At 44.7% G+C, this 22502-nt stretch overlaps 1 protein-coding gene across 1 annotated transcript in view; it reads right to left on the bottom strand.

Annotated features, from left to right (window-relative positions):
- pou2f3 (POU class 2 homeobox 3) overlaps positions 1 to 22502 on the bottom strand; it is a 75307-nt gene that overhangs the window by 22055 nt on the left and 30750 nt on the right. The window contains exons 9-10 of the mRNA XM_056285173.1: positions 2704 to 2837; positions 2426 to 2590 (exon numbers count right to left, since the gene is read on the bottom strand). Coding sequence (XP_056141148.1) covers positions 2426 to 2590; positions 2704 to 2837 — 299 coding nt within the window. The remainder of the gene's footprint in view (positions 1 to 2425; positions 2591 to 2703; positions 2838 to 22502) is intronic.

The raw sequence follows: 22502 nt of genomic DNA on the forward strand, positions 1-22502 counted from the left end.
GGAGAACTGGGGGAATAGCATGATCCTCCCACGTGTTACATCCCCCTGGTGAAACTCTTCACTGCCAGGTGAAAAGAAGCGGCTGGCGAGTTCACATGTATAGGAGGCATGTGGTAGTCTGCAGCCCTCCCTGGATCAGCAGAGGGGGTGCAGCAGCGACCAGGATGGCTCAGATTATTGGGGTGATTGGCCGGGTGCAATTGGAGAGAAAAAAAATGGGGGGGGGTACCCAGATGCAATATGCCTGTTATATTTATCCCCACTAGGTGGATAGCCTAGAGGGTATTATGTGTTTGGTCACGCATGCATGCGTGTGTGTGTGTGTGCGTGGTGTGTGCGTGCATGCGTGCATATGTGTGTTTCTTTGTCCGCGGCTAATCTGGAACTATGAGCCTAATTTTTTTTTTTTTTTCGGACAGTATGATGGCTTGTATTGATGAAGAGCATCTTGCGGTTGTGGTTATTTAAACCTTAGAAAAACTTTCGTTTTCGCGATTGCCACTCTTTCTTCACTCTCTAGCTCGCTCGACCAATGCCGCTCTCCGTCGTGGCCTGATCTAAGTCAATGGTGCACATGTGTAACACATTGCGGTTGAATTGGCTCGGGCAGCGTCATGATCAAAAGTTATTAAAAGAATTCTGATAATCCCAAAAATGCGAAAGTTATAAAGGAACAACTTCCTCTAGGTTGCAGTCAAAACAGGAAGTGCTATATATTCTTGTCGCTGCCTGACCCGAGTCAACTGTGGATGCGAGTTGCGCATGTGTGAGCGTAAATGGTTTACCCAGCTTTATTATATTATGAAAATAAAGACAGGGCTAGGGTTAGACCGAAATGGTTGCATAGCAAACCTTTTCTTTTTGGAAAGTGTAAGTCATTGGTCGCATTCATGCAAGGGTCTGATGAGGAGGCTGCGCATCCACAGACTGACAGGCAAAACGCTTTTATTAGGCAGATTCTTTTAGCTTGAGCTCTGCACACCTCCTTCTCTCGGCTTGTTCCCCGTTTCCCAGGGGTCGCCACAGCAGATTTGATAGTTTCCATTGGTACACTGTGAGGGCACAGCAACAATGCCAGCTGTTGTTAACGCGGGCCTTGACCAATCCGGTATAGTTTTGTCAATCCGCGTAATAATTTGGCAAAATTTTACATCGGATGCCCTTCCTGACACAACCATTAACCTTGTGCCCCCATCTGGTTGTGTCAGGAAGGGCATCCGATGTAAAATTTTGAGCTCTGCACGTTATTTATTTTTTTCTTCATATTTCCTGTTCAAACGACTTGGGCGCTGTGCAAAAATCTTGTAATGGCAGCAAAAACAACTGTTTTTTATGTCCATGTGTGCATGTATCTGTCCACTGCTAATCTCACATACTACTGGGCCTGTCAGCCTAATAATTTTTTGCACAGTTATGGCTGTATGATCAAGGACCACTTGTGGTTGCGGTGATTCAAAACCTTTGAAAAATCTGTTTTATACTGCAACTGAGTGCTAACTCCTCAGCTGGCTTTTCAGCACCGAGCACTGGAGAAGAGAAGATACGCGAGCAGTACCTCTGTATTTTCTCTTCTCCCAGCAGGCGAAAAAAGGGGTGGTTTGTTGCCGAGTCCGAACACCGGAGAATGGGAGATACGACTGGTGAGGACCTGCACTCTACTGAGTGCACTCATTCATTCATTCATTCATCTTCAGCCACTTCTCCCGGGTCGGGTCGCGGCAGCAGCAAGCTAGGTAGGGCACTCCAGATGTCCCTCTCCCCAGCAACGCCCTCCTGCTCCTCCTGGGGGATCCCAAGGCGTTCCCAGGCCAGATCGAACATGTAGTCCCTCCAGCGAGTTCTGGGTCTACCCCGGGGTCTCCTCCCAGTTGACCGTGCCCGGAAAACCTCCAAAGGAAGGCGCCCAGGAGGCATCCTAATCAGATGGTTGAACCACCTCAACTGGTTCCTTTCGATGCGAAGGAGCAGCGGCTCTACTCTGAGCTCCCTCCGGATGTCCGAGCTCCTCACCCTATCTCTAAGGCTGAGCCCAGACACCCTACGGAGGAAACTCATTTCGGCCGCTTGTATCCGTGTTCTCACCCTTTCAGTCACTACCCAAAGCTCATGACCATAGGTGAGGGTTGGAACGAAGACTGACTGGTAAATTGAGAGCTTTGCCTTCCGGCTCAGCTCCCTCTTCACCACAATGGTCTAGTACAACGTCGGCATTACTGCTGAGTGCACTCTTCTAGTTTTTATATGTTAAGGATAACTTCTTATATTGTACTTATGGTCAAAATAAGATTTCAGGTTACAGCTGTTAAATTGAGACTCCTGAAAGGGACTGAAAATGTGGAAAACAATGAATATGAATTATATTCCTGACATAACATAGTGTTAGAATCTGAACTGAAGTGATTTGCCAGGAAACGCTATAGCTAACCATTCTGGAACTGAAGTTATGGGGTTTGATTGGTAAGCTTGCCACAGGACAGTAGATCCTCTTCTCTTTCTGACGACGATTGCAGAACCAAACCCGTACCACTTCTTTCTCCATGGAGAGCTGTTCTGAGATCAGCGTTATCTCTTCCGAGTTGGGCTTGGGGTTCTGAAAACCAAAAATCCAAAACCAAACACAGTCATTTCTCACATTACTATTTCATAGTGAATGTATGACACTGTCAGTCGGGACTGTAAATTGATGTCAATGGATTTACTCACATCAAGGAAGCGTTTCTCTAGAGTCAGCTTGATATTTGTTTCGATACTTGTCCTCTTTTTTCTTTTTCGTCCATAGCCCTCTATCAAGGGAGGCAGAGAAGCAGGGTTGCTCATAGAATCAGAAGGTGAGTTCTCTAATAGAAAAAGAAACACAAGGTAAGCATCAACAATCAGTTAAACACACTGGAGTATTACCAATGAATTCAAAGAAGTAGATGCAATACAATAGCTTTCAAAAAATTATCTTAAATGTGTTTTGCACATTTGGAGGCATCAGGGTGACGTGGCGGTCTATTCTGTTGTCTACCAACATGGGGATCGCGGGTTAGAATCCCCGTGTTACCTCTAGCTTGGTCAGGCGTGCCTACGGACACAATTGGCCGTGTCTGCGGGTTGGAAGCCGGATGTGGGTATGTGTCCTGGTCACTGCACTAGCGTCTCCTCTGGTCGGTCGGGGTGCCTTTTCAGGGGGGAGGGGGAACTGGGGGGCACAGCGTGATCCTCCCACGCGCTACGTCCCCCCGGTGCAACTCCTCACCGTCAGGTGAAAAGAAGCGGCTGGCTACTCCACATGTATCGGAGGAGACATGTGGTAGTCGGCAGCCCTCCCCGGATCGGCAGAGGGGGTGGAGCAGAGACCGGGACGGCTCGGAAAACAGGGCAAATGGCCGGATACAATTGGGGAGGAAAAAAAAAGAAAAAGTGTTTTGCACCTTTACTTAAATGTTAAAAATAGATTCACGCAGTGTTTTTATTTTCTCATCAGTTGGGATAGAATGCCAAGATCTGAATTTATGTAACAGAAAAATATACCTGTACTGTAAATTACATCAGTTATAGGTGTAATCAAATGTTAGTTTTCATGGTATTTTTAAAATATATTTTTTTATTAAAAAACATTCAGAAGAAACGTGAAATTGTTCGTGACGTTCCAAAAATGTTCAAGACATTTTTAAATTTTACAGAAACCCAAAATCCAACTCCGACCCCCCCCATCCAACGGACACCATCCTCCTCCCACCCGTAATCCTCACAAGGAGAGAAAAGGAAGAAAGCTCAGAAAAAATGGAAATACCAGAAAAAGAAAAAAACAGTAACTTAAGTTTAAGCAGAACATAAACTCTGTAGATCACTAAAGTCGCCTCTGAGAAAAAACCTAAAAGGAAATGTGATCGCCATTTATTCAGAAGAGTCTCTCAGAGAGCACATGATCTTTCCACGTTTATCAAAAAACATAACAATGGTCAGGTGACCATTGCATCTGGGAACATGTGATGTACTTAAAGTGGCTCTACATTTGGCGAGAATCGGGCAAATTCCTGCATCAGTCTGTCCTCGATGACTGAAGCCACCGGGGGCAATAACACTGCAAGAAGAAGATTTTGCTTCCCGAACACTTTTGGGTGTATTTTATGGATTTTGGGCTGCTTATCACGAAAATCACCTTAACATTTTCCTATCACATGCCTTGTTGTACCCACTTTTGTGATTACCCACAAAAGAAAGCTGCTTTGGTCAGTCCAAGCATGCCTGGGCATGCACTCAGTGTAGGTGCTATGCACATGTTGTCTGGCATGCCGAGTCAGATTAGATGCTGGCAGACAGGCTATAAAAGCTGCTCACATTCACAGATGCTGTTTGGACGCATGTTCTTCAGGCAATAGCATGGTGAGTATACTTAACAACAGGATTTATTGTCTTCAGGAAGATTTAATACAGCAGCAATGTCTCGTCAACACTGCAACAGCTGCAATACATCCTGTTACATCTGTGGTGAGTAGACGCTCAAGGCTCGAAGACGCACCATGACTGCACTTATTAAGAAAGCATATGAGCTCTACTTCAGGTGTAATATCGGTGACCAAGAGAAACCCTGGGCTCCTCACATTTGTTGTACAACATGTGCAGTCAACCTGAGAGCTTGGCTCAGAGGTACTCGGAAGTCAAAGCCATTTGCAGTCCCAACGATATGGCGAGAATAGAAGATGTGTTGTACCGTTACTTCTGTCTGACCTATGTATCTGGCTTCTCTACTAAAAATAAGAAATCTGTTGAATGCCCTAATCTGCCTCCAGCCATGAGACCAGCGCCACATGATGACAGTTTGCCAGTACCGAAGCCACCAGAGACATGGCGCCCAGATGAGGCAGATGAAGATGCCACACCGCATGAACCAGATGTGGAAAACAACACTGATCCAGATGTTGAACCCTTTATGCCTGGTTATCATCTGATAACACAGCCAGAATTACATGACTTCATCAGGCATTTAGATTTGTCAAAAGCTAAAGTAGATTCAAGATTGCAAGGATGGGGTTTGCTGTCACCAGGTACAAAAATGTTTATCTTTTGGAACCATCAAGAACATTTGACAAACTTCTTTACGCATGTTGGCAACCACTGTTTCTGCACTGATGATGGACTGTTCATGGCTTTGGGTTGCGTGCATGACCCACAAAAATGGCGTCTTTTTATAGATTGGTCAAAGTTAAGACTGAAAGCTGTCGTGTTACACAATGGCAGTGTCCACCCTTCAGTACCCATTGGCTATGCAGTACTCGTGAAAGAAACTTACAATAACATGGACCTGTTGTTGAAACACATACAGTACAATGATTATGACTGTGGTGATCTAAAAGTACTGGCACTGCTACTAGGAATACAGCTCGGATATACAAAGTACTGTTGTTTCCTTTGTGAATGGGGTAGCCATGCTAAAGAGTCACATTACATTAAAAAGAACTGGCTGCTCCGTAAGCATTTCATTCCAGGGCAGAAAAGTGTGACCTAAACCACTTGTTGACCCAACAAAGATATTTCTGCTTCCTCTTAATATAAAACTCGGATCGATGAAAAATTTTGTGAAGGCAATGAACACAGAAGATGATGGATTTCACTATTTGAGACAGACGATTCCAAGAATAACTGATGCCAAGATTAAGGAAGGCATTTTTGTTGGTCCACAGATCAGACAGGTCATCAATGACAGGAAGTTAGAAGATCTGCTGGTGGGACCAGAGAAAATAGCATGGAAAGCATTTAAAGATGTCGCTGAGAATTATCTTGGCAACTACAGAGTACCAAACTACATGCTTAATGCATACAAAACCATGAAGTGCAACATGTTATTGAAAATTCATTTTCTGCATCACACTTGGGACTTCTTCCCTGCTGATCTTGGTGCAGCCCGTGATGAACATGGTCAAAGGTTTCACCAGGACATTGCGACCATGGAAAAAAGGTATCAGGGCAGCTGCAATCCATCAATACTGGCCGACTATTGTTGGACACTGACACGAGAGGCACCAGATGCTGAGTACAAACCAACATCAGCTGCAAAACATTTTAAGCTCAGTTGAACTAACACAATGTGTCAGCAACATTGTGTGATTAAACATGTTAAATTCAATAAAAGTTATCTTAATGGTTCTCCAAATTCCTATATGATACAGCAAATCTGAAATTACTTTTGTGTTCAGCTTGATATTGTCTATCATACTCTAATTTTCTTTCAGGGAGCAAAACGTTTGAAAAAAAAAGTTGTCCAGTGTAATCTAGGGCTGGGCGATATGGACCAAAAATTATATCTTGGTAGTTTTAGGCTGAATGGCGATACACGATACATATCTCGATATTTTCTATGAAGTAGGCTAAATGTTCAGTTTTAAGTCAAAGCCGCATGTGAGATGTCACAAGCACTTTTATTAAAACAGATCAAACGGATTAAAATCAAATGCAGACAGGGTCTCTTTCCCTGTTTTAAAATATATAGCTGCACAATATATCAACATGTAAATGAAAAAAATATCTAAAATAAATGGCATATATTAAATGACTAGAAAAATGCTTTTCCACACAAAAAGCGTGTGAATGCTGAGCTGCTGAAAGAAATCGCGAAAGCATCGCTGAAAATGGATAAATAGGAAAAGTCAGAAAGTCACTAGCCTACCTGAAATACCTGGAAACTGAAATGTGAAATGGCTGAATATTTTAAAAGTTTTAAAGGAGTAGTGATGAAGAGGAAGGGTAGGAAGGAGGGTAAGAAGGTAGGATAGCAGGAAGGTTGTAGGAAGGAAGATAAGGTTGTAGGAAGGAAGGTAGGAAGGTAAGAAGGTTGTAGGAAGGATGGTAGGAAGCAAGGTAGGAAGGTTGTAGGAAGGAAGGAAGGTAGATAGGAAGGAAGGTAGGAAGATTGTAGGAAGGTTGTGGGAAGGAAGGAAGGAAGGTAGGTAGGAAGGTTGTAGGAAGGTTGTGGGAAGGAAGGAAGGAAGGTAGGTAGGAAGGTTGTAGGAAGGAAGGAAGGTAGGAAGGTTGAAGAGGGAGGAAGAGCAGTTAAGAAGTGGCAGAAGCTGATCAAATCTACCAGGTGTTGAGAGTTGACAGTAATTAGGCTGACAGTTGAGTTTCAAATTGATATGTGATGTCACAATAGGACTGAACATTCTAACAGGCAAAGTGTATGGCAGAATTGCTAAACTTTAGAGCTGAATTGTTCAAAAACTATACAATATTTTTAAAATCTGAATAGGATTCTGAAAGAGCTGAATGTCCTGAACTGTTTAAGCTTTAAATGGGGGTTCTAGCCCAAAAAATGGAGGAGATAAAGTTCAAAGGTGATGAGGGTTTCAACCTTTCCCCATAGACTTCCATTGTTTTGAAAAAGTAGAAAAAGCTTAATATGTCTAAAAGTATAAAGACCGAAATATGAGCCTTAATGGGCTTAAAGAGATGCACATTTTGATACCTGAATGGTTTCAGTGGCTAAAAGTATAAAGGAGTAAAAGAGGTGGAAAGTTTGCAAAAGTCCCCCATTGACTCCCATTCAAAAAATGGCTGAAAAAAGTTGAATATTTCAAAAAGTTCAAAAGGTAGCCTTGTTCCCTATCATTTAAAGAAGCGTTAAACAGCTATCAGGCAACCACATGCAACACATACACACTTGATGTAGCAGGTAAACAAGACTAGGTTAAAACCTAGTATATTAATCATCTGTTCCCAGCTGATGGTTTGTTTGTCTGCTGCCCTGCTTGCTTTTAACTTTTTAACTTTCACTTTAATCATTTTAACTTTAATAACTAACAACTTAACCCCTTTGTGGATGTTATTCGGTGAACGACTCCTGCACTGACTTGTTTGCACTGAGGCCTCAGATTCTGTAGTGCCCTGGGGCTGCATGTGGATTGTTTCTAGTTTATGGCTAAGCTAACCAAACAATTATGCCAACTTTGCTCTGTGAAGATTGTGTGCTACTAAAGAAAGCAAACAGAAAGATCGATGACCTTGAAGAGGATGTTCGACGGCTTTCCGATGAACTCCATAAGAAAGACTCCCTTTTGACCAGCTTCATGGATGTGGCTTCTGGCCAGTCCAAACGGACTGCCTCTCTCAGTGCAACCATCCAGGACACAATTCTCTGGGATCCCTCCACTTGTCCATGGCTTTCCTCCTGCTCGACACCAAACCTCCAGTCATGCTGGGCCAAAGTGGTGGTCCGCAGTCACAAGACAGGCTCGGACAGGGCTGCCTACCCCCCTCACCTAGGCCTCTGCAACTTAATACACGACCCTGTGTGATGACACTCCAGTCCACCCAGCTGACGTGTCTTGATCGGGGCCCTTCTGAGAAAATGGCATCTGCCGACACTACAGCTGCCCCGCTGTTCGTTATCTGTGTTCAGGTTGCTCGCCATCCCACTGTGAAGCCAAAACAACAGCCCGCATCCTGGCTAATGACCTCCTCTTCCTGTCATAAGATCCTGAAGGGGCCCGTGATAAGATGCTCTCAAAGTGCCCGTGCAGAGAAATCCATTCCCAGAGCTGATGTCACTGCCTCATCACAACACTTGTTTGCTCGGACGCCACATCCTCAGTCAGCAATTTCAACACAAAGTGAGGATCGTATACACTCACAATCGACATCTCCTCGCCCCCTTTCCCCCCCAGCTACATTAATAGTCGGGGATTCCATAATCAGGAACATCCGTTTTCTCAACACAGTCATTCGCTGTTTCCCTGGAATTCACAGTCCCTGATATCCTGAATAAAGTCCTGGAAGTGACCCGCTCAGTCCCATCCTCCCTCAATTGTGTGATCGTTCAGGTGGGGACAAACGATGCTTCTCATCAGCAGTCTGAATTAATTAAAAAGGATTTTATCGACCTTTTCAGGTTTTTAAATACATGCGGAAAGTCTGTTTTTATCTCAGGTCCTATTCCAACACTGGCCCGTGGAGTGGGGTGTTTCAGCAGAATCCTCAACCTGTACACGTGGTTATCTCCACCTGCAGAGCTCACAATATTGGTTTTATTCATGATTTTAATCTGTTTTGGGATTGTCTCCCCTTCTTCATGTCTGATGGAGTCCACCCAAACAGGCTGGGTAGCCGGATGCTGGCGGCCAACCTGCAGCACGCAATACAGTCCTCTCCACGTGACTGACTGCTTACATCCCACTCTTCCCTCCCAGAGCATCCGCTTCCGCCTGTGGTGGCACTCGACAGTACTGTTCTGCCTGCTGACTCCCTCCGCTGGCCTCATCGGTCATTGACCCTCTCGCCGGGAGTTTTACCCATACAGACTATTATCAGGCACCGTGCCTCTCATCCACACGACGTATCTATTAGTAGAAACAACAACAACAGAATATCTGGAGCAAATATCTACAATTTGTGTTCTATTTGTTATGCTCCCGTTGGCGTTAATTCTGCTTTGGCACCAAACAATGTTGGCCTCTTGAATGCGAGATCTCTGAATAATGAGTGGTTTATCATTAATGATTTTATTGTTTCTAATTACCTGGACTTTTTTTTATTATTTTTACTGAGACATGGCTGTCCCCATGGGACACTGTTCCCCTGATTGAGGCTAGTCGCCCTGATTTTGCATCTTTTCACATTCCCAGGCCATCTGGTAGAGGGGGTGGCCTAGCTGTTTTCTATAAGTTGGGTCTTAAGTGCCATCCTGTTACTTTTCGTAATTTTATCTCATTTGATGTTTTTTTTTTAAATTACTGGCCCTTCCCGTTTACTCTGCATCTTAATTTATATGCCCCCTAATTCAGTTATTTTCATCTCTGAGTTTTCTGACCTTTTATCTATTGTCATGCCAAAAGAGGACATCCTTGGCGATTTTAATATTCATGTGTGTTGTCTTCCCATTCCCTCACCTCCCATTTCGTGGATCTTATAGACTCTTTTAACATCATTCAATCTGTTAAAGGGGCCCCACATTCCAAAGGCCACATTTTAGACCTTGTACTCTTATCTGATTTCTCTCTCCAATGTCTTAATCTGATGGATATGCCTGTATCTGACCATAAAGCTGTCATTTTCAAAGTCCCACTACAGCTCCCTATTCCTAGTCACTATCCTAAAACATGTTCTTGCATTCTCAACACTGGCTCTGCACTTAAATTCTGTGTTGCTTTTAATTAATCATCCTTTAATCCCTCTTTGTCCCCCTTCAATCCAGATGCACTATTAAATTCATTCAGTGATTAGCAGTCTATTCCATTGCCTGCCAACACGGGAATCACCGGTTCGAATCCGCGTGTTACCTCCGGCTTGGTCGGGCATGCCTACATACAAACACAAGTGGCCGTGTCCGCGGGTGGAAAGCCAGATGTGGGTATGTGTCCTGGTCACTGCACTAGCGCCTCTACTGGCCTGTTCAGAGGGGAGGGGGAACTGGGGGGAATAGCGTGATCTTCCCACGTGCAAACGTCCCCCTGTCAGGTGAAAAGAAGGATGTATCAGAGGAGGCATGTGGTAAGTTTGCAGCCCTCCCTGGACCAGCAGAGGGGGTAGAGCAGCAACCGGTACAGCTCAGAAGAGTGGGGTAATTGGACGGGTACAATTGGGGAGAAAAAAAGGGGGGGAATCAAAAAAAACTTTTTTTTTCATTCAATGATCAGTGCCCATCAATCCTTGACCAGATTGCACCATTTAAAACTAGGAAACAATAATTAAATAACCTCCCCTCATCGAATGATTACACTCGTGCCCTTAGAAGACTCCGTAAAAAAATCAGAACGACAATGGAAGGTCAACAAGTCCGAATTAGCACATAACACCTTTAAAAAACAAATGTTAATTTACCAGAAGGCAGTTAAGGATGCAAGATCAGCGTACTTCTCTGAACTAATATCAAGAAATAACCACAATCCTAAAGTTCTCTTCAGGGTAATACAAACCCCAATTCTAATGAAGTTGGGACGTTGTGTAAAACGTGAATAAAAACAGAATACAATGATTTGCAAATACTTTTCGACCTATATTCAATTGAATACACTACAAAGACAAGATATTTCATGTTCAAACTGATAAACTTTATTGTTTTCTGCAAATATTCACTCATTTTGAATTTGATGCCTACAGCACGTTCCAAAGAAGCTGGGACAGGGGCAACAAAAGACTGGGAAAGATGAGGAATGCTCCAAAAACACCTGTTTGGAACATTCCACAGGTGAACAGGTTAACTGTAAACAGGTGAGTGTCATGATTGGGTATAAAAGGGGCATCCCCGAAATGCTCACAAGCAAGGATGGGGCGAGGTTCACCACTTTGTGAACAACTGCATGAGCAAATGGTCCAACAGTTTAAGAACAACGTTTCTCAACGTACAATTGCAAGGAATTTAGGGATTTCATCATCTACAGTCAATAATATCATCAAAAGATTCAGAGAATCCGGAGAAATCTCTGCACGTAAGCGGCAAGGCCGAAAACCAACATTGAATGCCCATGACCTTCGATCCCTCTGGCGGCACTGCATTAAAAACCGACATCATTCTGTAAAGGATATTACCACCTGGGCTCAGGAACACTTGGGAAAACCATCGTCAGTTAACACAGTTCGTCGCTACATTTACAAGTGCAAGTTAAAACTCTACCATGCAAAGCCAAAGCCAGATATCAACACCACCCAGAAACTCCGCCGGCTTCTCTGGGCCCGAGCTCATCTGAGATGGACTGACGCAAAGTGGACAAGTGTGCTGTGGTCTGACGAGTCCACATTTCAAATTGTTTTTGGAAATCATGGACGTCGTGTCCTCCGGGCTAAACAGGAAAAGGACCATCCAGATTCATATCAATGCAAAGTTCAAAAGCCAGCATCTGTGATGGTATGGGGGTGTGTTCGTGCCCATGGCATCATGGGTAACTTGCACATCTGTGAAGGCACCATTAATGCTGAAAGGTACATACAGGTTTTGGAGCAACATATGCTGCCATCCAAGCGACGTCTTTTTCAGGGACGTCCCTGCTTATTTCAGCAAGACAATACCAAGCCACATTCTGCACGTGTTACAACAGCGGGGCTTCATAGTAAAAGAGTGCAGGTACTGGACTGGCCTGCCTGCAGTCCAGACCTGTCTCCCATTGAAAATGTGTGGCGCATTATGAAGCACAGAATACGACAACCTGGAGACCCCGGACTGTTGAGCAACTGAAGTCGTACATCAAGCAAGAATGGGAAAGAATTCCACCTACAAAGCTTCAACAATTAGTGTCCTCAGTTCCCAAACGCTTATTGAGTGTTGTTAAAAGGAAAGGTGATGTAACACAGTGGTGAACATGACCCTGTCCCAGCTTCTTTGGAACGTGTTGCAGGCATCAAATTCAAAATGAGTGAATATTTGCAAAAAAACAATAACGTTTATCAGTTTGAACATTAAATATCTTGTCTTTGTAGTGTATTCAATATAGGTCAAAAAGGATTGCGCAAATCAGTGTATTCTGTTTTTATTTACATTTTACACAACGTCCCAACTTCATTGGAATTGGGGTTTGTAGATTCTGTTATTAACGGTCCCTCTACTTCTCTTTTTGAACCTGATGTTGAGTTGTCTGAAACATTTCTCACTCATTTTGTAAATACGGTGGAGAACATTAGGTCCCAAATCCAGCCTTAGGTCCCAAATCCAGCCAGACTCTCGCATTCATTCCATTCCCCGTGTTAATTCTGCCTCTTTCCGCCAGTTTCAATTACAATTTCAGTGTTAAGAGTACAGTCTCCAATATGAAATCCTCCTCCTGCATCCTAGACATCATTCCCACTAAGCTGCTCAATGAGATATTTTCAACTATCAGCTCCATTATTCTGCAAATTCTTAATAATTATCTGGCCTCTGGTTGTTTTCCAGGCAAATGTAAGCATTCCATTGTTCACCCATTGCTGAAGAAACATAATTTAGATCCCCTATCAAGTAACTACAGGCCAATCTCCAAATCGTCTTTTCTAGCTAATGTTCTGAAGCGAGGAATTTCTTCTCGATCGATTTCTTTTATGAACACTAATACTGTTTTTAATAGTTTCAAATCTGGTTTTAGAGCACTTCACAGTAACGAGACAGCTCTATTTGAGATCACTAATAACGTACTGCTGACTGCAGACAGTGGTGACTGCTCGGTTTTAGTTCTTTTGGATTTAAGTGCTGCCTTTGACATGGTCGATCACAATATCCTCTTACATTACATCATATTGCATTCAGGTATGTCTGTTGTTCTGGGTAACTCCACCTCCTCTGTGGCTCAGTTGAGCTGTGGTGTCCCTCAAGGCTCAGTTTTTGGCCCTGTCCTCTGCTGCCCCTTGGCCAGTTCATTTAAAAACATGATATACTCAAACACTTTTATTCTGACAACACTCAGTTATACATGCCACTAAAACCCGCAGATCCTAGCGCTGTAGCAAATCTCATCTCATAACTTGCCTCTCTGACATGAAATCCTGGATGACTGAAAATTTTCTCAAATTTAATGATGATAAGTCTATGCAGACGACCAGGTCAAAAAATGTAGTAGATCAGTCAAACTACCTTCAAAAATGACGAGAAGAGACTATGGACATAAAATCAGACAATGTCCTTTCATGAATAAAAAGGGATTATACACTTAAGTGCATCATAACGAGGAGTAAACAACTTGGCCGCTAATAACAAGCTAACCAAACTAAATCAACATCTCCAAAACGTAGCTTCCCATAATCCCATTCCTCTTACTTTCACTCTCAGAGCATCACATGAAATGTAGTCTTTTAACTACAACTGAACGTATACTGCTACTACTACTACTACTACTACTTTTGGCTGCTCCCGTTAGGGGTTGCCATAGCGGATCATCTGTTTCCATCTCTTCCTGTCCTCTGCATCTTCCTCTGTCACAACAGCCACCTGCATGTCCTCTCTCACCACATCTATAAACCTCCTCTTTAGCCTTCCTCTTTTCCTCTTCCCTGGCAGCTCCATATTCAGCATCCCTTCTCCCAATATATCCAATATCTCTCCTCCACTGAACATACACACTGAACACAACTGAACATACACTGCAATCTCTAAATTATCCTCTGTACTTGCTTTGCAAATAAAATATTCAAATGAAACGTAGAGTCATTTAAACTCAATATTTGCCATATAAACTGGAATTAGCTGATTGTTAACTTATCAACAGCTCTTATCAAATAAACATCAGCTTTATCAAAATAAAGTCACAACATCTTCCCCCCAATGAACAGTTCATCTAAATTTCCAAAAGCTAGAGTAACTGAATTGGTCTCCTTAATACAGTGCCTGTGGCAGTGCGGACTGCACAAGTTCATCACAACCTGGAAACACTTCCACAACCCCCCCCCCCAATCTCCAGGACTGCCTTGGTGTGTTGTCCTCTCTGATGAGTACAACATCCCCTACCTTCAGCAGGGAGGGCTGTGGTGTGTCACAGCGATGGGCTGACTTCAAGTCCAACAAATATTCTTTTCACCACCAGCTGTTCCAGAAACTGGTCATGAGTCTCTGTCTGTATCTCCACCTCCGTGTCATTTCCTCCTTCTTCACTGTTAAGTGGCGAGTATATGCTGGAAATGGCTTAGGAGGCATGCAAGTGAGTCTCTGACCCACCAAGAAGTGAGCTGGTGTCAGCAGTTGTGGTTCATTCACATCGTTGTGCATGTAAGTGAGGGACCTTGAGCTATGGCTTCAGCTTCTGTCAGAATGGTGCTCATTTCCTCAAAATTGAGTTTAGCTTTTCCCAGCACTTTTCTCAGAATTATTTTGACTGAGCGCACAAACCTCTCCCAAAATCCTCCTCACCAGGCTGCTCTTTCAGCAATGAACTGCCAGGTTATGCCCTTTTCTGAGGATAACTCTTGTAGCTGTGGACCTTTTGTGCTTTTCCACAACTCTCTCAAATCCTGATCAGCTCTCCGGAATGTTCTGGCATTATCTGAGTAGATCACTTTGCACAATCCTCTTCTTGAGATGAATCTTTTCAAGGCTTACAGGAAGCTCTCAGCAGACTGATCAGAGACCAGCTCTAAGGGTATTGCTCTCATTACCGCACAAGTGAACAATGCAATCTATGAGTCCTTCATAGAGCCCTGTGATTTCACATAGAGCGGTCCTGCGAAGTCCACACCTGTGACCTCGAATGGTGGTGACTGTTATTCTGTCCCTTGCAGTAGTTTGCTGTCCAGCCCGTGCCTTGAATCTCTTGCAGAGTATGCACCTTGACACGACTTTCCTAACCATCTGCCTTGCCCTTAAAATCCAGCATCTCTCTCTGGTCTGCACTAAAGTCTCTCTCACACCCGCATGCATTATCTTTTCATGTTAATACTGTGTCAACATTTCTGTGTATCTGTGATCATTGGGCAAAATCCATGGGTGCTTCTCTCTGTAAGTGAAGTCGGAATGCTGGAGCCTTCCCCCCACACTGAGCAGCTCATCTTCATCCAGAAATTGTTTTAGATCTCTGATTTTGTCCCGCATTGAGAAGGTTGATTTCTGGGCTGAAACTCTGATTCTGAGTCTCTTTTATCCAACATTTTTCTGCATCATGCATCTCTTCTGCTGTAAGTTCACCACACATTTTTGTGCTTGAAAGCATGTTGGCAATAAATCTCTTTATCCAGGCTGTCACTCTGAGCACTGCTTTCAGCTTACTGTACTTTTCCAAGCATAGCACTGGTTTAAAGAGCTCTGTGTCTCGATTAACAAGCTGTACGGTGACCTGGTATCTGGACCTGAGTTCAGAGTTCACCTCATCTCCTTGAACATTGTCCTCAGTTTCCTCTGACTGATCAAGTGACATCAGAATGCTAGGTCCATCCCACCACAGTTCACTCTGCTTCAAATCCTGCACTGTTAGACCTCTGGTGGGAAGGTCTGCTGTGATCCTTTTCTCTTGGCAATGTGACCATGACTCTGGGTCAGTCCAAGACTGGGTTTCTGTCACTCTGTTGCAACAAACTGTTTCCACTTCTGAGCAGAACTGCAGCTCAAACTTAGCACTGTCATTGAGTCTGTCCACAGTCTGAGTTGTGTCCTGTCCATTTGCAGTGATTTCATAAGGGTGCTCCCTAGTCTGGCCCCTATCATGGCTCTCATCAACCAGGCGTGGCCGTGTCATCTTCTTGAGTGGGCCCCCCCTGGACTTGGATGCAACTAGGCTTTGTAGTCATTTATCGACCCTTTGTTTCTCCCTGCAGGTATGTCACTGCACTGTAAGCCCTTTCACTTGAGTCAGAGAACACATGTAGTTTTAGGTGATGACTGTTTTGTGGCTACACCTTTGTTTTGTACAACCATGAGCTAGACAGCTGGTGCAGTTGAGGGAGTTCTGAAAACTATTGCTGCCATTTTCTTGTCAGACCAGGTGGCAATTCCTCATCCCAATTGAGCCCTCTTTCCCACATTTCCTGGAAAAGGCATTTTATTCTGATGGTGAAAGGAGTGAGGAATCCCAGAGGGTCGAAAATGCAAGCAGCTGACTGCAGAACACTTCTCTTTGGGTTTTTTCTCTCTTTAAGAATGGCTAGCAACCCCCTGAGGTCAAACACAATGTTATCTACTGCTGGTCTCCACACTAAGCCTGGAACATTTAGCACTGACCCATGTGTCTCTGGCTCTATAGTGCAGTCCATCGAGCTCTCTTACCATTTTTCCTTGAGCTCCGGAGAGTTTTTCATCCACTTGCAGAGGTCCATGCCTACAGTGGACATGATGGCCTTAGCTGTTGTTGTCACTGAGCTGGCCTCAGACACCTCCCTTGAGCTCACAATAAAGTCATCAACATAAAGTGAGCTTCCGATGGTTTCTACCTCTTGTGGGTGTTCTGACTCATGTTGCCTTAAATGTTTTCTTATGGTGGCCGTGAGTAAGAATGGGCTTGAAGAAGCTCCAAACACCACCCTTGTCATTTGTAGCACCCGCAGCTTCTTGCCCTCCTCTTCAGTGGGCGGGCCTGTAAACCACAAAAATCTTACAGCATCCCGATCCCACTCTGCCAGTGATATCTGTAGAAATGCTTTCTTGATGTCTGCCATGTATGCAATTTCATGCAGTCTGAACTTTATCAAAATGCTCATCAAATCTGGTTTTAGGTTGGGTCCAGTTAAAAGACAATCATTGAGGGAGGGACTTCCATCTTCTTGGGACAAAGCATCAAACACAACTCGTAAGTTGGTTGTCACTTTATCCTCTCTCAATACAGCATGACGAGGAAGGTAATATGTCTCACTGCGCGATGTATTGTCTCTGGGCATATCCTCAGCCATTCCTTGTTTTAAGTAGTCCTCCACTACATCATTGTATCTGCTGTAGAGCGTAACATCCTTTGAGTTTATTTTCCAAACCCTCCAACCTTTTCTTGGCAATGCAGAAGTTATCCTGGAGTGTAGGATGGTCTTGGCACCATGGCAGCTCTACTTGGTAACGCCCATCCTTGTAGATGGTGATTTCCTCAAACCTCTATAGAGCTTCTGCGTCCTCAGGGCTCTCAGACTTTTCCTTTGTGAATCCCAGTGACTCAAGCTCCCAAAATCCATGCAGCTTCTTATCAATCTGTGCATGCTCGCTGAGCTGGATCTGCATACAAGTTGTTTCTGTCATGTTGGACACTGCTCCTGGGTCCTCCACTGCCCATCCAAAGGTGCTCTCTAGTGCTACCAGGCTCTCTGTAAGTCTCTCTACATGGCTGGATACTATTTCCCAGTAGTAATCTGAGCCAATTAGCACTGAAAGTTAAGTTTTGTTATCTCCAGGGAAGTCTGCGAGTTGAAGACCTCTGCTCTTCATCTCTTTCTGTATATGCTAAAAAGTTACATTCATCATGGCTGAGCACACCTGAGGGGTCACAACTGCCTCTATTTCAATATTCTGCTGTTTATCCCAGACATTCTCCAGGCTGAGCTTCACTACGTTGCACTTCACGGCTGTTGGAGCAGGGCAGCCAAATGTGTGGAGTTGAATGTCCCTTGTTTAATTATGGGAAGTTTCAGTGCCTTCACTACATTTTCATCCACAAAGCTTCCCTGGCTGCCTCCATCCAGCAAGCAACAGACTATTTTCCTACCAGCAGGAGCTACCCCCATGCCTTGGCAGTTTGCAGTAGCATGCTGTCTGGCTTCATCTTCTCTGCTTGGGAATTACTGAGGAAATGACAGTGTCCGGTTTTTCAGCAACCATAGGTGGGTGTGCCTCCTTTCCTTCACAAATGGCTATGTGATGTCTTCCTCCACATGTTGCACATGACACGCCCTTTAATTTGCAGAACCTTGCAATATATTTAGCCCATAAACATATGAAGCACTTGCCTAGCTTCTTCAGCTTCACCTTACATGCCGCAACCTCATGGTCTGGAGATTTCTCAGGTCTGTGTTCAGCACTATCACAGAATAGACATTTTTGTTTCTTCTGATTAGTTGTGTGTAGAGCAGCTGCAGATGTCATGTTCATTTTCTTTATTTTCATGTCACTGGAGAAATATGATTTGCTACTTGGCTTATGAGCAGGCTGGCTTCCGTTTTGATCATATGTTCTCATCATTTAAAAAGCTTTCTCTACTCTGAACCGCCTTCTGCAAAAACTTGAGGACATCCGGCACCATCCATACATCATCTTCTCCTCTTTGACGGCTATATTCAAGAGCCGTGTTCTCTGACATCATTTGTAGCAGTATTGGGCACAACATGGCTCCATATCTGGTACCACTCCTAATGCCGCTAAGCTCCTTATTTGAAATTTGCACTCATCATACAGCTGTCTCAGTGCACTGACCTCCAATGATTTCTTCACAGGAGTGAGATTCAGTAGCTTTGACATGTGGGCATTTACAATGAGATCCTTTCTCCCAAATCTGCTTTCGAATATATCAACCACACCATTATAATTACTGTCTGTTAGTGTGAATTCTGCTACTGCCTTTGCAGCTGGCCCTGTCAAGTAAGTTTTCAGATAGGTAAATTTCTCTCTTGCAAAGGGCATTATTGCTATGAATAGCAGCGTCATACTGGCTCCATAATTTGTGCTACAAACTTATGTCGCCATTAACTTAGGCAACTTCACTAATGGATTGCTGTGTTGAGATCCAGCAGAATTTGCACTGACATCACTGACACAGGTGGCACGGTGGTGCAGTGGTTCGCACGGTCACCTCACAGCAAGAAGGTCCTGGGTTCGAGCCCCAGGGTAGTCCAACCTTGGGGGTCGTCCCAGCTCATCCTCTGTCTGGAGTTTGCATGTTCTCCCCGTGTCTGTGTGGGTTTCCTCCGGGTCCTCCGGTTTTCTCCCACAGTCCAAAGACATGTAAGTCAGGTGAATCGGTCATACTAAATTGTCCCAAAGTGTGAATGTGTGTGTGTGTGCCGGCCCTGTGATGGCCCGACGGCCTGTCCGGGGTGTCTCCCCGCCTGCCACACAATGACTGCTGGGATAGGCTCCATTATCCCCGCGACCCTGACAGCAGGATAAGCGGTTTGGATAATGGATGGATGGATGGATCACTGACACATGCAGGTGGGTTTTTGTTATTACTCACAGTCTCATGTGCCGTTATCACACTCAGTGAGCTCGCGTTTTCATCCTGATAATACGGTCTCTGTAATCCTCTGCTAGTTTGATCTCCACCTCCACCACGGTGGTCCGTTCCTAAATTTCTCGGTCCAGTTCACACAAGCTGTCCTCCTTTGCAGACAACACAGCCAACATCTCCAGCAGACAGCCAACATCTGGATCTTCCTTTAATAATTCAACATCAATCTGATTCAGTAGTCTCGTGGTGGAACTCCCGGTGTGTACTACTCCCTTCAGAGGACAGCACAAACAGGCTCTAACCAGAGTAGAAAAAGAAGTGGGAGGCCGCGTTGCACAACTGAGCAAGAAGATAAGTACATTAGAGTCTCTAGTTTGAGAAACAGACGCCTAACAGGTCCCCAACTGGCATCTTCATTAAATAGTACCTGTTAGAGCCTGTTTGTGCTGTCCTCTGAAGGGAGTAGTACACACCGGTGTAGGAAATCTTCAATTTCTTAGCAATTTCTCGCATGGAATAGCCTTCATTTCTAAGAACAAGAATAGACTGTCGAGTTTCAGATGAAAGTTCTCTTTTTCTGGCCATTTTGAGCGTTTAATTGACCCCACAAATGTGATGCTCCAGAAACTCAATCTGCTCAAAGAAGTGCCCATCCAACCAATCCAACTTGTGGGAGCTGCTTCTGGAAGCGTGGGTGCAATTTCTCCAGATTACCTCAACAAATTAACAGCTAGAATGCCAAAGGTCTGCAATGCTGTAATTGCTGCAAATGGAGGATTCTTTGACGATAGCAAAGTTTGATGTAAAAAAAATCTTATTTCAAATACAAATCATTATTTCTAACCTTGTCAATGTCTTGACTCTATTTTCTATTCATTTCACAACATATGGTGGTGAATAAGTGTGACTTTTCATGGAAAACACAAAATTGTTTGGGTGATCCCAAACTTTTGAACGGTAGTGTATACTCATCACATCTCATCATTAGCGGCTTCTCCGGGGTCAGGTTGCGGTGGCAACAAGCTAAGTAGGGAGACATCCCTCTCCCCAGCAACACCCTCCAGCTCCTCCTGGGGGATCCCAAGGCGTTCCCAGGCCAGATGTAGTAGTCCCTCCAGCAAGTTCTGGGTCTACCCCGGGATCTCCTCCCAATTGGAGGTGTTCAGAAAACCTGCCCAGGAGGCCTCCTAATCAGATGCCCAAACCACCACAACTGGCTCATTTTGACGTGAAAGAGTAGTGGCTCTACTCCGAGCTCCCTCCGGATGTCCGAGCTTCTCACCCCTGACGGATTGTATTTCACGCTCCCAGGCGCCACCAAAGTGGGGAGCCGCTGGTGGGTTGAACTTACACCTAATCCGTTGCTTTGCAAGTGTCTCCTGCAGCTGTGGCTCCATTGCCACGAACGCCTCATTCAGGTCTCTCTCTGCCCCTCGGAAGTTTATTCCCTGATCAGAGAGAACTTTGAAAGGGGTGACTATACGGGCGATTAATCACCACAATGCTAAGAAGAAGGCGTCCATGTCGATGCCATTCAGTAGATCCAAGTAGACACATTGAGTGGTAAGACATTTAAATATGACTCCCCAAAGCTTCTCACTGCACCGGCTGACCTTGACGACGTATAGCCCGAAGCAGTCCACTCCCATCGAGAAGAACGGGGGCTTGAAAAGCGACCAGGGTGCAGGAGGTAGATCCAACATCTTTGGAACCACCGGCTTCCCTCTCCACTTCATGCATTCAGTGCATGTTCTCTGATGATGCTTGATGGTCTGTCTCCCACGCAGGACCCAGTACTGGTGCCTGATCTCAGCGAATACCCTATCAGGCCCTGGGTGGAATAGGTGTCCATCCACATCTATTGATGAGGAGTCTTGTCACTGCGTGGCAAGGATCAAGAATTATGGTGTGGATGTCAGTGGAACTGAAGGTGCCCATGCAACGAAAACGTCCACCAACTCGGATAAGACCCATTGTAGGATCAATCTCTGGTGAGAGCATGCTGAGCTTACTATTGGGCAATACTGGTTTGCCAGCACTGAGACACTTAATCTCTTCCGGGAAGCAATCTGCTTGGCTGGCCTTCAACAAGAGGACCTCGGCATCCCGAAGATAAGGCTGAGGTGAGGAGGGGTCAGCTGCCGCCCCGTGAAGGAACTGCTGGGTGGTTTTGACCAGGTCTATCCATCTGGTGTTTGAGGTGCCAGACTGTGTGTGTGTGTGTGTGTGTGTGTGTGTGTGCGTGTGTGTGTGTGTGTGTGTGTGTGTGTGTGTGTGTGTGTGTGTGTGTGTGTGTGTGTGTGTGAGGCCATGGTTTGGAGATTTCAATGCCAGGGTGAGACGAAACCACAATCTATGGAGAGGCACAATAGGAAGGAAGGAGTTGACAACACGACCTCCAACGGCATATTACTGTGATCAAAATGCTCAGAACACAGCCTGGTCATCACCAACACACTTTTCTGCCAAAAGAATAAACTCAAAACATCGGGGATGCATCCTTGCTCTAAGCTCTGGCACCTCATCGACTACATAGTTGTCCACGCCAAAGACCGCCATAATGTGCTCAACACCAGAGCGATGACCAGTGTGGATGACTGCTGGACAGACCACCGCCTCATCCGCTTCATCATGTCCATCAGTCTCACGTGGAAAAGAAGGGTGCAAAAAAGACCATGCCGGCCAAAGCTCAACATCGAATGGCTGGGTGACACCACCTTTCGAGAACGGCTCCAGGCTACTCTCAGCGCTGCTCTGCCCAAGCAATACCCATAAGATATTGATACACACTGGGACCTGCTTAAGTCTATCACCATGGACTCCTGCAAAAGCACCCTTGGCTACAAAACCCAGAAACATCAAGACTGGTACGATGAAAATGACAACGACATCCAACAGCTCATTGACATCAAGCGGCAAACCTTCATTGCCTGGCAAAATGACATCAACTGCAAGGCTAAAAGAGTAGCCCATGCCATAGCAAAGGCAGCTGTTTAATCT

The sequence above is a fragment of the Lampris incognitus genome, chromosome 8 (genome assembly GCF_029633865.1).
Source record: "Lampris incognitus isolate fLamInc1 chromosome 8, fLamInc1.hap2, whole genome shotgun sequence".
NCBI lineage: Eukaryota > Metazoa > Chordata > Actinopteri > Lampriformes > Lampridae > Lampris > Lampris incognitus.